We start from the raw sequence: 16,101 nt of genomic DNA on the forward strand, positions 1-16,101 counted from the left end.
AGTAAACCTTGCTGGCCCCTGCATTAACTTAATCTCTGAAATGGACTTAATCTGGAGCCCAGCTATATTGGCAGGTTTTATCACATCAGGGCAGAGTAGCATATGAAATAAAAGGTGTGTATTTTTCACCCATGCAATCTTGTGGCATTTTTTTAGTTGCCTTTAAAAAATACAATTTTGTTAACCTGTGCAGAGTGCCTTAAATGAAGCCTTTGGGACTGTGAAGTCTTACAGAGAAGCTGTCCGAAGGGCTTCCGACCTCCTCAGCCAGCATGAGGCCCTTTCCTGCACTCCTCTGCTCACTCTGGATGAGCTAGAAGAGCCCAGCCTCCCCTCTCGCCAGAGACAAGAAGAACTTGAGTCTGCGATGTCGCAAGTAGAAGCGCTCACCTCTGCGATGGAAACCATAGTCGAACCACAGGCCAAACTGCAACTGGAAAAAACCCTTGGCGATCTCGTTTCTAAGAGTTTGATAGCAAGAGAGCAGGAGCAAAAGAGAAAATCTTATGTGCAGAGGTAGGTAGTCGGTTCTCATTGCTTTAGAAAGCTGGAGTGGGGGCACGGGAACCTTTTCACACTGAGGGCCACATGCAATTGGTAATAATAATAATAATAATAATAATAATAATAATAATAATAATAATAATAATTTATTTGTACCCCACCCATCTAGCTGGGTTTCCCCAGCCACTCTGGGTGGCTTCCAACAAAGAATAAAAATACATTAAAATGTCACACATTAAAAACTTCCCTGAACAGGGCTGCCTTCAGATGTCTTCTGAATGTCAGGTAGTTGTTTATCTCTTTGACATCTGGTAGGAGGGCATTCCACAGGGCGGGCGCCACTATCAAGAAGTCCCTCTGCCTGGTTGCCTGTAACGTGGCTTCTCGCAATGTGGGAACCGCCAGAAGGCCCTCAGCACTGGACCTCAGCGTCTGGGCAGAACGATGGGGGTGGAGACGCTCCTTCAGATATACTGGACCGAGGCCATTTAGAGCTTTAAAGGTCAGCACCAACACTTTGAATTGTGCTCGGAAACGTACTGGGAGCCAATGTAAGTCTTTCAAGGCCTGTGTTCTGTGGTCTTGGCGGCCACCCCCAGTCACCAGTCTAGCTGGTACATGGGGCCAGAGGTAAACATGGGCAGAGTAATAAATGTGAATTGCCCAGTAGGCTGGTTTCTACCACCCCTCTCTCTAAATCTCCTCAATCTAGGCAAGCAAGAGCATTCTTATCGGGGTTCAAGGAAACATTCATTGTGCAAACAAGGGCCAGTGGGGGTGTGTGTAGCCTGTGGTGAGTTACGAGGATCAGGTAGAGAAGTAGTAGAGGGTGCTTTGGGGCCCTGGACCCCACGTTCTTCACCCCTGCTGTAATATAATCCTGAGCAGGGGTAGTACAGTGGTGCCTCGCAAGACGAAATTAATTTGTTCTGCGAGTCTCTTCGTCTTGCGATTTTTTCGTCTTGCGAAGCATGGCTATTAGCGGATTAGCGCTATTAGCAGCTTAGTGGCTATTAGAGGCTTAGCGGCTATTAGCGGCTTAGCGGCTTGGAAAAAGGGAAAAAACTCGCAAGAACTCGCAAGACGTTTTCGTCTTGCGAAGCAAGCCCATAGGGAAATTCGTCTTGCGAAGCACCTCAAAAACGGAAAACTCTTTCATCTAGCGAGTTTTTCGTCTTGCGAGGCATTTGTCTTGCGGGGCACCACTGTACTTCTGGTAGGGGACATGTTATGCTCCTTCCGGGATAGTGTGTCCACTTTTGGCACCCACTCTGCACTTAGCTCTCACCTGGGACTCCTAGAAGCTGTCAGCATGCAACAGCGGCCACACCCCGGGAATGGCTTCAACTGGCCGGCTAAACCAGCTGAAGGTAGCCGATGGGTCTCAAGTCCTTGGTGAGTTAGGGACTTTTCCCTACATGCGAAGACAAGCTCTGTCAGATTGAACGGACAAGACCAATAGTGGGTTCAGTGGTCAAGAAGGCGGTTTCTGCACGTGTTGTAGAGCAGGCATAGGCAAACTCAGCCCTCCAGATGTTTGGGGACTACAACTCCCATCATCCCTGGCCAACAGGACCAGTGGTCAGGGATGATGGGAATTGTAGTCTCAAACCACCTGGAGGGCTGAGTTTGCCTATGCCTGCTGTAGAGGGAGGTGAGGGGCAGGTGGGGCTACCTGGGAAGGTAGCCAACCTAGAAGCAGGAAAACTCTGACTCTAAACCTCCAGTGCCTTGCGGGGTATCTTCGGTAGAAGAAAAAACTAAGGAGTAAACCCTACAGAAGGAATGCGGGTGGCGCTGTGGGTTAAACCACAGAGCCTAGGACTTGCCGATCAGAAGGTTGGCGGTTCGAATCCCTGCGACAGGGTGAGCTCCCGTTGCTCTGTCCCAGCTCCTGCCAACCTAGCAGTTCGAAAGCACGTCTAAGCGCAAGTAGATAAATAGGTACCACTCCGGCGGGAAGGTAAATGGCGTTTCTGTGTGCTGCTCTGATTCGCCAAAAGCGGCTTAGTCATACTGGCCACATGACCTGAAAGCCAATAAAGCGAGATGAGCGCTGCAACCCCAGAGTCGGTCACGACTGGACCTAATGGTCAGGGGTCCCTTTACCTTTAAACCCTACAGAGCCGAGCTGCTGGTAAACGTCTTGCTCTGCTTTCCTTTGGACCGCCTCAGCAAGGCTGAGAGGGGAGTTTGTTGTCTGGACAGTCCATACATGCTGTCCAGGCTTGCGCACTAGGGAGGTCACTTTGGCAATGTTAACACAGCGGTTTTACCCCTGGAGGCTCACTCCGTTGCCTCTTGAGGAAAAGACAGATGCCAAGAGTCCATCGTTGTAGCTCACAGTAAAGCGCCAAAGTTAACAAATGACTTGCCTGGGAATAGGCACATGGGTTCCACCACTGCTCCTGCTAGCATCTTTTCCTTGCATGTCCATTTCTGCATGCTGCTTCTGATCTCAAACAAAGAGGTGGTGCCTTGTCTAAGAAGGTAGGGCTTAACAGGGCAGGTGGAGTCTGCTAGGTCCAGGAATAGTGAGCGGGTTCATGTGATATGCTAAGCCAAAGGTTGGTTTAGCAAGACCCTATGCATAGCTGTCAACCGTCCCTTATTTGGTGGGAAACTCCCTTATCCCAGTGCCGTTTCCCGCTGCAGTCCTGGACTGATGATATCCCGTAAATTTCCCAGATTTCAAAGGAAGTAGCTCCTCTCCCTCCCTCCCTGCCAGCCAGGGAGGAGGGAGGCTCCAACTGTGTTGCTTGGCTGCGTTGCTCGCCCAATAAGGAGTCTAAGAACGACTGGGGGGTGGAGCTTGCATGCCTCGTGCCGATCAAATCGGCCGCGTTGCCTGGGGACTCGCCTTTGCTCAGCACTTCCCATCGGAGAGGTGACGGTGGTATTCCTTGCTGCATCCCCTTTGCCGGGTTGCTGCGCTGTGGGAACCACTGCTTGAGGCTTCGTTTGGCTGCTGGCTGGGCTTTCTGCCTTTGGCTCGGAGGGGCTCAGAAGTTGAACATACCTGTGCTCGGAATCGGATAGATACGTCATCGACAGCCCACTCACCCTTGCCGGGGAAAAGGTCTGTCTAGAGCGGGGGCACATGGTGGGGGAAAAGGAAAGGAGCTGGTTGAGTACAATGGCGGGCGGCGATCTTGGGGGGCGTGGCGTTTGGATTTGTTTTGGAGGCTCTTTCAATTGACTGTTATGGGGGGAAAGGAAAGGAGCTGGTTGTCTAAAATCCCTTATTTTGGCTGCTGATCCCTTATTTTGAAGGCTGCTGGTCCCTTATTTTCAAATCTGTAAGTTGACAGCTATGGACCCTACGAGCTCGTGGGCTCCTAGAAATGAGTTTGTTTCCACTTTGCTCCTCCCTGGTCCTTTTTGCTGCTATGCCAAGCTGCACTAAGCCAGGGTTTGGCTTAGCTTCCTAACTGGGATATGTTGTCATGCTCTGTCCTCAATTAATCACAAGCTGTATGTAGCCAAGAACGAGCCAGCTGTTGGTTAAGAGGAATTGTTGAAAATCACGTATCCTGTCTTGCATTAGCAGAAGTCTTGCATCAGCAAAGCCACCACTGGATAATAATATATTTTTTTAAAAAAATCTATTCTGTTTATACATTTAGTTTGTGCCACTGGTTATAACCTTTGGGCTGATCTTTCCACGACTGGAGAGAAAAAATATGGGTGTGTTTTGATTGCTTTGTTTAATGTTGTTGTGTTCACAGATGCTTGGAAAAATACAACCGCTTCAAAAAATCCAAAGAGGTGATACATGTTAATCTCAACGACGTGGAAAGGGTGCTTCAGAAATCTTTGTACCATATTCCTGTGTCTTATAAAGAAGCTTTAGAGCAGTCGGAACAAAGCAAGGTGAGAATAATCTTCACCACAGTGGCGTGTTTTTATGATCGTAAATTTTTGCAGTCCTCAAAGCACTTCACACATACACCCACCCACAGTGTAAAGAATCTTTAACAATAATCCCATAAAGCTGCTCACTGTTATGGCTAAACATAGATGCAGCAGCAAGTCTATGTCTTAACAGAAAGCAAGTGGCTGCGAGAGCCTTTAGTCTATTCTGTGCCCCCACACAATAGCTGCGGAATGTACAACTTTAGACAGCCATTTGCTGCTTAAATTGGCCCCCTTGGGAGGCGGTTATGGGTGTTACGATATTGAAGCAATGCAGCTGCAAACTGCTAGCTTGAAAGCAAAACATAATGGGAATGTTGGGACTGCCCGTGGGAAACAGAGGGACAGTCAATTCACAGTGCGAAGCACCGGAATTAGCTCAGAGTGTAATATGAGCTCTTCCGTTTGTTCCTGTCCAGGAAGTACAGGATGTGTTTGCCACTACACTGCTGGAGTTTGAAGAGAGCAGTCATGTTTTTTGTAATGCTGCAAAGACAGAAATAAAGGCATGTAAATACGTTTCTGTCTATCTCTTTCCCCTGCCAGGGGGCAGGAAAGAGGGGGGGTGTTCTTCCCACGTTTGAGAAGAATCGCCGATCGAGACCTAGCCTGGATCTTGCTGGGGAATGCAGCCAGGGAGGTCAACAGGGAATCAAGCCGGGTGCCTGGGATTGTTGCCAGTTTCTCCTGATATGGGCTTGAATTCCCGACATCGGGATGGGTATTAGTCATAACCAGGGGTTGGCAAAGTTTTTGTGGCTTGGGCCGGTTCACAGTCCCATAGACGCCGCGATGGGCCAGAGTGCATGTGCACATATGCACACACGCTATTTCTGGCGCGGAGGAGGCGTGTGCACGGCTTCCCATTGGCTGCAGGAGCTTCCTGCAGCTGATGGGAAGCCGGCCAGCATCGTGGAAGGCAGTCCCCGCTCTGCTCCACGCTGGTTTAGCATGGTGCACGGGAGCCATCAGAGCGGGCGGCTGGGGTCCATGGGCTGGTAAAACGACCCCCATGGGCTGCTTGTGGCCCATGGGCCTTAGGTTGCCGACCCCTGGTCATAACCATGGTTTGTTTAGTCAGAGTCCAGTCTGTCTGTCTGACTGAACTGAACCCTACAAAGTAACCCAGCTTTGCTTCTTGGGAACAAAGCAAAATGTAGTTGTTGTTGACCTATGAACCAGGGTTTGCTTTAACTACAGTTCTGCTCTCTGTCCAAACCCAGCAGCTTTGCTTAACCATGGTTTGTTTGGTCACCCACCTATGATGCTCATCAAGTTATTAGAGGCACAAGGCATGGGCAGCTGGAAAACAAACCACGTTTGGAGAAATCAGCCATGTCTTATTTGCTCAACTGTGAGACTACTCATGGCTTGATGGACAAACCATGGCAAAAACAAACCATGGTTTAATGTTATATATGGGCACAGGAATTTTATATTTTAGTTTATTGTGCTTGCTGTGTGTGTTTTTACTGTCTTTTAGCTTTATGTGATTAGATTTTTAAAAAATTAGCTGCCCTGAGAGATCTACCATGGGATTTCAAATAGGAAAGATGTTAAAATAAACAAGAAGAAAATATTTCACCAAAACCAATTGTTTACGCTATTTTTTTCTTTTAAAGATGATGTCCTCCAGACTGGTTTCAATCGAAGAGGATCTAAGGATGTTGCGTCAGGACTCGGGACAACTGGTTTCGATGTGCAGCGAAAACGATTGTGTGCTGATCGACACCGTTGTGACGACTTTGTGGCTAAAGTGGCTTTGTTTGCTCGACACTGCCAAAGAATGGGAGGGAAAGTGTGAAGAGCAGAACCAGGAATGGAAATCCGTCAGTGAAGAAGTGAGTAATTGGGGGGGGGGGAGCATCTCAGCCAGGTGATTATTCCAGGTTTGATGCTCGACAGGCTATTTAAATTCAGGTTTATCTCAAATATGGGGCTGTAGCTGAGTTGTAGAGCATGTGCAGGAGGGAGGTTTGCAGAAGTACAAAAATAATAATGGGGGGGGGGAACTGTTGGCTATTTGCAGTTTAGTTGCGCTGCAGAAAGCTTGCTGGGGAGACCACACATTACAGTGGTGCCTCGCAAGACAAAATTAATCCATTCCGTGAGTCTCTTCGTATAGCGGTTTTTTCGTCTTGCAAAGCAAGCCCATTGACAGCTTAGCGGATTAGCGCTATTAGCGGCTTTTAGCGGCTTTTAGCGGCTTATCTGCTTAGCGGATCAGCTGATAAGCGGCTTAGCTGCTTAGAAAAAGGGGGGGAAACCCGCAGGAACTCGCAAGACATTTTCGTCTTGCGAAGCAAGCCCATAGGGAAATTCGTTTTGCGAGGCGCCTCCAAAACGGAAAACCCTTTCGTCTAGCGGGTTTTCCATCTTGCAAGGCGTTCGTCTTGCGGGGCACCACTGTACAAGGAACTCAAAAATAACGTTAACAAGGTTTTAATAACAAAAACAAAACCTCCTTTTACATTAAATATACCAACAAGCATGATCCATCCACCAGGGTACTGAGAGAGCTAGGTGCTGCTCTTTATATACTATACCCAATTGCTGACACAGCTTAATTAACACAACTTAGCAGCACCTGCTATACTGTTTCACAGTTGTAAAACTGGGTCTCCTTATTTGCTCTGGCCCTTAAAGACATACACATCTTGTGGAACAATATGAACCTTCACATTTAAAGAGACCATTCAACAGGGACTTCCCTGAAAAAAACAGTCGATTGAGGACTGAGCATGCTCAGTGGCACAAAGCTGATTGGTTTTCGGGAGGGAAATGGAGGACTGATGAGGAGGGGGAATGGAATGGAGCAGCCGAAACGGAAGCCTTCCATGCTGCAACATTTTGTTGGCAGTCCCTCTTGTATAATGTAAATGTGTTTACTGTACGCAGGGAAATTCTGTTAAGAGCAATAAATAATCATGTCTGTTTTACATTACGTATAAAATAAGTGTTATTAACTGGAGTCATTTATACATGCTTGCTCAGAAATAAATCCCACTGTGTTACTTGCAAGTAAGGATCGTAATCTTGTTTTCCTTCTCCCTCCCCTGGTGGCTATCTTCTTCTTTCTTCAGATGGAACGAGAAAGCATCATTCTAGACAATCTTCAGGAAGAACTGCCCGAAAATCCAAAAGAAAAGGAGAGAGCCAGCAAAGAGGAGCTGGAAGAATTCCTGGAATGTACGAACATTTATGGAGAAAGTGTGAATGCTGAGAAACGGTTGTTGCACTTAATACTTCAGCGCATCAGGAGCATTCTCAGGGTCCCTGAATGTCCGTCTGCCGAGGGAGGAGGCCTTCCTGTTATGAATGAAATCCACACCATGCAGAATCGAACAAAAGAGTAAGTCTAAGTAAAGGTCGAGACATACACATTTATGCTTAGCTTGGAAGAAGTGGACAGAGAAACGTTCTTCTTCATTTCTCATGAGGCTTAAGACTCTGAATCCTCCACTGAAGCCAAATGTGGGAAGATCAGGACACATCAAAGGAAACACCTTCCCACAGTAAAGCATAACTGTAATTGTAAGCCAGTGTGGTGTAGTGGTTAAGAGCAGTGGATTTATAATCTGGTGAACTGGGTTCGATTCCCTGATCCCCTGATCCTCCACATGCAGCTGCTGGGTGACCTTGGGCAAGTCACACTTCTCTCTCAGCCCCACTCACCTCACAGAGTGTTTGTTGTGGGGGAGGAAGGGAAAAAGGAGATTCTTAGCCGTTTTGCGACTCCTTATAAGGTAAAGGTAAAGGGTCCTTAGGGTAGTGATAAAGCGGGATATCAAATCCAAACTCTTTTCTTCTTCTTCTAAAGCAGGGAAAACCCGTGGCCCTCCAGGTGTTTTGGGACTCCAGCTCCCATCAGCCTCAGCCAGTATTGGTAAAGGATTATGGGAGTTGTAGTCCAGCAACATTTAGAGAGCCACAGGTTTCTTGGGCCTAGTCTAAAAGTGATAAATCTAAGCAATTAATTACTGTATTTTTCACTCCATAAGATGCACCTGACCATAAAATGCACCTTGTTTTTAGAGGGGGAATGCAAGAAAAAAAATATTATTTAAAGGGAGCGCTGAGCCGAGCCTGTATGCATCCCAGGCTCTGCTCAGCGCTCCCTTTCATGAGCTGCGTGGAGCGTGTGTGAGGCGCTTGCAGGCTTTTCCCTGAGGAGGGAGAAGGGCGGCCTGTCAAGAGTGCACACATGCTCTTTAAAGGGAGCGCGGCTCTTGCTGGCTTTTGCGGGAGGTGGGGGAAGGGACAGAGCGCGGCTAAGCCAGAAGCTAGAACAGCGAGAGGGAGCGCAGCGATCCCTCTCGCTGTTCTGGCTTCTGGGATAGCTGCGCAGCCTGCATTTGCTCCATAAGATGCACACACATTTCCCCTTACTTTTTAGGAGGGAAAAAGTGAGTCTTATAGAGCAAAAAATACGGTACTCATTGCGTATTTATGTGCAGTAGCAGGTGGGTTGGCGCAGCATTGCTCTCCTGGCTTCCCAAAACTATGTCACTAAGAGTAAGGGTAAGGCCTTGGTGTGGTGTGGACACGGTGGTAGGAGCATCAGATTGGCTCCTGCCGCCACAACCGCACCATGCTGAGCTCCCCCACTGGTTTGCCTCTCCCTGCCTCCCGATAAACGACAGCAATGCATGACATGGGGAAGCTGGGAGATCAAAAGATCACACTGCCCCACCACCCACTACTGATTGTGTGTGGCGATCCTTAAGCCCACAACCCCGAATTTACTTACTTGGGAGTAAGCCTCATTGAACTCAGTGGGACTTACTTCTAAGTAATAATAATAATAATAAATTTTATTTATATCCCGCCCTCCCCAGCCGAAGCTGGGCTCAGGGCGGCTAACAACAGTCAAAATAGTTAAAAGTAGACATCGTTTGGTACTAGTTTTAAAGAAGCTTGGCGGTTTTCAGTGAGTGGAAATGAAAGCTGTGCTTGAGTTTAGGGCCTTTAGAAACCAGGTAATGGGCTCATATTAGGAGCCTGCTAGAACTCAGATTCTAGCTTCCCTTAATATTACGACTCACAATTTTCTCAGGCTCTTCCAAAAGGCTCAAAAGCAAAAGGATGCTGTGCAGTCTGAAATTGAAGAGCGGGACAAGGTGAACGAGGAGATTGGCGCTTTGAAGGCTTCATTACGTGACACTGAATCTTTGCTCCACGAAACAGACTTAGAACCACTTAATGAAAAGACAGCGAAACTTGAGGTTGGTAAAACATCCACTTTCATGCTCTGTGGTTGCAACACAACTACAGGGTAGGGTCTTCATAGGTGGGGTGGTGATAATTATTCCAGACTCCCTCCCTGAGCCTTCAGTGTTAATTTTGAAATCAGTGAATGATCCATTAATATTTCTATTTCGATATTTCAGAGATACAATTTTATTACTGGAGATAGAAGTGATAATAAAGCATATGACATTGTATCAAGTAATAGCTATACCACACTTTCCGGAGGGTTTTCCCATCCCATTCCTTATAGCAAAAAAATCTTTTTTTTTTTTTTAAGTGGGTTTGTTGTATAGGTGTGACGTTTTAATTGTGAATTTGCCTGCAAAGTCTGGAAGCCCCCAAGCCCCCTTAACAATCTACACCAGTGGTTCTCAATTAGCTAATTACTGAGGACCCCCTATTTTTCCAAAGCCAAGCCACGGACCCCCTCATGGAACAAAATGTGGAACAAAATGTGGGGTAGCCCCTAATAAGCAAAGGATTTTAGGTATACTGAATAACAGACTAGGGCTGAGTGATATCTGGTTTGCAACATCGTGATATATCAGCAGCTAAACATTGTGATATTCTGATATACCGTGATGTCTGAAATTGGAGATCAGGTGTGGGGATGAGGGAAGGAGCAGTCACAGAGATCCAGTGGGTGGGGAGAGGAAGAGGAGTCACCTCCGTCACATGGTTTGAAGGGGAGGGGGGCACATCAAGCTGCCCTTAGCGGGGCAGCCAGCACCCATCGTGGCTGCTGTCGCTTTCCTGTTAACTAAGAAAAGCTGCTCCGCCTCAGTGCCATGGTGCCTTGAACTGAGGGCAATCAGCTGCCCCAGTTCTCAGTCCATTGTGCAATACAGTCATACCTCGGGATAAATGTGCTTCAAGTTAAGTATTTTCTGGTTGCGTTCCGCGGTGACCCGGAAGTAACGGAGCATTTTACTTCCAGGTTTTGCCACGCGCGCATGCGCAAACGGTCAAAATGACATCACGCGCATGCGCAGAAGTGGCAAAACGCGACCCGCAGATGCGCGGATGCAGGTTGCGTTCACTTCATGATCCAAACAGGGCTCCAGAACGGATCCCGTTTGCATCCCGAGGTACCACTCAAAATCGGCTGCCCTGCTTTCCTTGTTGCAAGGAGCAATATATTGCTATGTATTGCTAGGTCAAAATCGTTATTGCAGTGTGATTTCAAAACCGATTTTGGCCAATATGTTGAAAAAATGCACAGTCCTAAAACAGACATTTGTGATATTACCATGCAAAAATGACAAAAAAATAGGGAGGGGAGGCAAAGGATGGGGCTGTGGACCCCCTGGGCGCATTCTGCAGACCCCCCCAAGGGTCCCCGGACCCCTAAATGGGAACCACTGATCTACACCAAACATTCAAAGCAGTATCAAACCACTTTAACCAGCTGTGGCTTGCCCACAAAGAATCCTGGGAACTGTAGTCTTTTAAGGCTTCTGAGGGTTGTTAAGAGAGCCCTATTTCCATCACAGAACTACAGTTCCCAGGGTGGTTTAGCAACCCATCCCTTTTCCCCAGAGAACTCTGGGAACTGTAGATCTGTGATGGGAACAGGGATCTCCTAACTACTCTCAGCAAACGACAAACTAAGGTAAAAGAAAAGGTACCCCTGCCCGTACGGGCCAGTCTTGCCAGACTCTAGGGTTGTGCGCTCATCTCACTCTATAGGCCGGGAGCCAGCGCTGTCCGCAGACACTTCCGGGTCACGTGGCCAGCGTGACAAGCTGCATCTGGCGAGCCAGCACAGCACACGGAAAGCTGTTTACCTTCCTGCTAGTAAGTGGTCCCTATTTATCTACTTGCACTTAAGAGTGCTTTCGAACTGCTAGGTTGGCAGGCGCTGGGACCGAACGACGGGAGCGCACCCCGCCGCAGGGATTCGAACCGCCGACCATGCGATCGGCAAGTCCTAGGCGCTGAGGTTTTAACCACAGCGCCACCCGTGTCCCTCCAAACGACAAACTACAGCCCCCATAATTCTTTGAGGGAAGCCATGACTCTTTCAAGTAATTTGATACTGCTTTAAATGTATAGCGGGAGTGTGGCCAAAGATAATAGATAGAAGCTGCCTCTTATGCAGGCATAACTAGAGAGGCACTTGCATAAATCAACATCAATGCCCCTGGCCACACAAAGGTTCACACACACTGCAATCCAGCCTCTTTCATAGAAATATTCAGAGTCATCTTTTTTTGTAGGTTGTTAGGTGAACAAATGCCCTTACTTTTCACTTTCCTACTCTTACTGCACAATACGTTGATTAGAATCTCAAAGCCCAGTATTTAGGCGCCAGGGAAATGCCTTGGCCTTAGGAACAACACTGTAAGTAAAACGTCCTAGAAATTTGGCTGAAAATTTGCTTCTTTTCAGTTGTTTCTGCCATGTAGATCAGATTAAATTTCTGGACCACAAATAGTAGACAACTGTCAAGTTCCTTTTAGCTCATGAAACTGATACTCTTCATGCAGAACTGGGACTGGCTGTTTTTCTCCGATCTTTTCGTTAGAATGGACACAAGAGTTAAATATACCAGCTCTGTTGCTTTTTGTTGCATTTTATTATTGGTAGGACTTCATTTGGTAAATATGTGGGGCTTTTTTAAAGGGTTTTCTTCCCACATGCAACAAAGCCAAGCTGCGAGGATTAATTGCAGATGTATTTTCTGTGCTAAGTATATTATTTCATCTGTCAATATGCCTCGACAGGACAATGGAATGGTATCAGGTTTAATTTATTCTTGGGTGAGTTGAAAAGCATCATCCGACTAAACAACGCGAGCATCTCTCAGGTTTAAATTGCTTGCCTGCCTAGTCAAAATGAGGCTTTGTACGGCACCCAAACTACCAGTCCGCTCGCTAACCACAGTGGGGACTCCCCTGCCTAATTCCTCCCCTCCCCTTCCTTCTCCCTCTTAGGAAATCCAGAGAGCCATTGACAGTCAGAAGCAAATTCTCCAGGAGATAATGGATAAGTTACGTATCAAATACTCTGAAATGTATACGATAGTTCCCGTCGAGATTGAAACTCATTTGGAAGACTGCAAGCAAACTTTGCAAGAGCTAGAAGAAAAGGTAAAAGCCACATTTATTTATTTTGATGCTCAGAACAGTTTAAATTGGATTTCCAGCTTATTTGCATGCATTTCTTGCTTGACATTTGGAAAGACCTGGGTGGCTTATAGTCTGTGGTTAAGGCATTGTCCTGATCTATAACTGTGTAGCTTCAACAATAAGAGCATAGAATATAGGAATGGCATTGGAGGCCGACTGATATGAAGTCAGATTATTGCTCCATCTAGCTCAGTGTTGTTTACACGGACTGGCAGTGGCTTTCCAGGGATTTAGGCAGAGGTCTCTTCCTGGAGAAGATTTCTCCTTCTCCTGTAATACTTGGACCCAGTGGGGTCATCAAGTGAAAATAAACAGTATGAGATTCAGGAAAGCAAAAGGGAGGCATTTCTTCGCACGATTCATAGGTAAACTATGGAATTGCTTGCACAAGAAATGTCGGTGGCAGCCACCAACTTTTTAAGGCTTTGAAAGGAGTGGCAAATTCATGGAGGAGCAGGCTGCTAATCACAATTAACATATCTGTTGTATATATCTATTGCTGAAAGCAACAGCAACAGCATCCTATTGCCCTCTCATGCCCATCTTCCTGGCTTCCCAAGGGACGGGGGTGGCGCTGTGGTCTAAACCACTGAGCCTTTTGGGCTTGCCAATCGGATTTAGTCCTGCTGGCCACATTACCTGGCAAGCTGTCTGTGGACAAATGCCGGCTCCCTCGGCCTGAAGCGAGATGAGCGCTGTACCCCATAGTTGCCCTTGACTGGTGTTAACCGTCCAGGAGTCCTTTGCCTTTATCTTTTACCTTCCCAGGCTTCTCTTAGGAGGCTCTGGTTGGGAAACAGAATGCTGAACTTATATAGACTATTGTCCTAATCCAGCAGCCAGGTTCTCTTTACATTCCTAGAACCCTCAGCAGGATAATATGATTATGTATCTTCCCACCCAACCTCTATAAATTCATAAAATGGAGAGATGGCAGTTTCGTTCCACATACAGATAGATGTAGGAAGCATAGAAAGAAAAGAGACGACACAGAGGTTGCTTGGGACGTGGTTTGATGTATATAAGGTAAAGGGACCCCTGACCATTAGGTCCAGTCGTGGTCGACTCATCTCGCTTTATTGGCCGAGGGAGCCGGCGTACAGCTTCTGGGTCATGTGGCCACCATGACTAAGCTGCTACTGGTGAACCAGAGCAGGGCACGGAAACGCCGTTTACCTTCCTGCCGGAGCGGTACCTACCGCATTTTTCGCCCTATAGGACACACTTTTTCCCCTCCAAAAATGAAGGGGAAATGTGTGTGCATCCTATGGGGCGAATGCAGGCTTTTGCCGAAGCCTGGAGAGCTCCCACGGCTTGCGGAGAGTTGCCTGTTCTGGGGGCTGGGGTCGGGGGAAGCTCGGGCTTCCCCTGGCCCAGCCCCGCGCCTGGGGGGGGGATATTTTTTCCCCTTTTATTTCCCCCCAAAAAAACTAGGTGCACCTTATGGGACGGTGTGTCCTATAGGGCGAAAAATACGGTATTTATCTACTTGCACTTTGATGTGCTTTCGAACTTCTAGGTTGGCAGGAGCAGGGACCGAGCAACGGGAGCTCACCCCGTGGCGGGGATTCGAACTGCCAACCTTCAGATTGGCAAGTCCTAGGCTCTGTGGTTTAACCCACAGCTCCACCCGCGTCCCTTGATGTATATAGGATTGTTTAAAAAGATCCATCGGTGTTTTCCAGGTTATTGTGATTTAAAGAAGGCAAGAAACCTGAACGTAATTTGAAAGGTCCTGTGTTAGTTTGGTCTTTGTGTTTCTCTTCTTCTGTCCCTTCCGTTGCAGGACTTTTCATTTTGTTTGCGTGTTGTTTTTAACCCGCTCTAGGTCACCACAGAATCCCTGAAGCTTTCTCCACACTACACGGCAGATAAAAAAATACAAGACATCAGCAAAGGCCTGCAAGCGGTTGAAAACATGCTGCAGCAGAAGAGCAAGAGCACTGCAAGAGCGAAAGAAATCCAGAAGGTATTAATGACTCAACAAGGGTGTTGCTTAGGTCTGTTTATTTAAGACATTTATATCCCACATTTACTCCACGGTGGCCTACAGGGCTCCTCTTCCCATTTTATCCTCACGACAACCCTGGGAGGTAGGTTAGGCTGACAGAGAATGGCAAACCCAAGGTAACCCAGTGAACTTGATGGCTGAGTGAGGATCTGAACCCTGGTCTCCCAATTCCTAGTCCAGGGGTCAGCAAACCTTTTCAACAGGGGGCCAATCCACTGTCCTTCAGACCTTGTGGGGGGGCCGGACTGTATTTTGAAGGGGGGGAAAGAACGAATTCCTATGCCCCACAAATAACCCAGAGATATATTTTAAATAAAAGCACACATTCTACTCATGTAAAACACCAGGCAGGCCCCACAAATAACCCAGAGATGCATTTTAAATAAAAGCACACATTCTACTCATGTAAAAACACCAAGCAGGCCCCACAAATAACCCAGAGATGCATTTTAAATAAAAGGACACATTCCACTCATGTAAAAACACGCTGATTCCCGGACCATCAACGGGCCGGATTTAGAAGGCGATTGGGCTGGATCTGGCCCCTGGGCCTTAGTTTGCCTCCCCATGTCCTAGTCCAACACTCTAACTGTTACATCCCCCCCCCCCCGGCTCTACCTGCTGGTTACCTCCCGTCCTTGTCTAATGCCTTCCCCAATCAGGTGCCCTCCAGATGATGTTAAGCTCAAAACCACATCAGTCCCAGCCAGCATGACTAGTGGTCAGGGGTGATGGGAGTTGTAGTCCAGCAACATCTGGGGAGCACCAGGTTGTAGAAGATGGCGTGATGTGTAGCAGACCTGCTCCTTCCCCTGGTCCCACCCTCCACAGTTGCATTGACCAGATTGGAATCCACTGCTTCCGTTTTCTACTAACAACAGGTTGTTTCATCCAACCGTCGTGAGCTGTAAACTATGGTTTGTCTGAACTGGCCTGGATTGTAGACTGTGGCTTGATCTTGGGTTGTTCAGAAAACAACAGAGTTGAAGAAGTAACTATTGTTTGTCTCAGTTCGGGCGAAATGAGTAACTATGTTTATCATTATCGATATTTATATAATTTATATATGTTCATCTGAGGATCACAGGGCCGTGTATAGTATAACAACACAAAAATGCAAAAATGGATGCTTCCGAACACCTCCTTGTGGCCAAACTGGTGGACTGGGGAGAGCACTGTACTAGTTTTGAATCTTTTGATTTTTATTTTTTAAATAATTTTTATTAGGTTTCTGTTTAACAATAAAGAACACATAATAACATAACATTTTCCAGTATCCACATTTCATAC

At 47.2% G+C, this 16,101-nt stretch overlaps 1 protein-coding gene across 1 annotated transcript in view; it reads left to right on the forward strand.

The window, feature by feature from the left end:
- The window catches only part of SYNE2 (spectrin repeat containing nuclear envelope protein 2), a 256,016-nt gene that overhangs the window by 117,647 nt on the left and 122,268 nt on the right, over positions 1-16,101 (forward strand). The window contains exons 47-53 of the mRNA XM_083729549.1: positions 194-516; positions 4,233-4,377; positions 6,042-6,260; positions 7,503-7,771; positions 9,476-9,644; positions 12,606-12,761; positions 14,629-14,769. Of these exons, the coding sequence (XP_083585675.1) occupies positions 194-516; positions 4,233-4,377; positions 6,042-6,260; positions 7,503-7,771; positions 9,476-9,644; positions 12,606-12,761; positions 14,629-14,769 (1,422 nt within the window). The remainder of the gene's footprint in view (positions 1-193; positions 517-4,232; positions 4,378-6,041; positions 6,261-7,502; positions 7,772-9,475; positions 9,645-12,605; positions 12,762-14,628; positions 14,770-16,101) is intronic.

This window comes from Podarcis gaigeae (genome assembly GCF_964106915.1).
Source record: "Podarcis gaigeae genome assembly, chromosome: 1".
Classification (NCBI taxonomy): Eukaryota; Metazoa; Chordata; class Lepidosauria; order Squamata; family Lacertidae; genus Podarcis; species Podarcis gaigeae.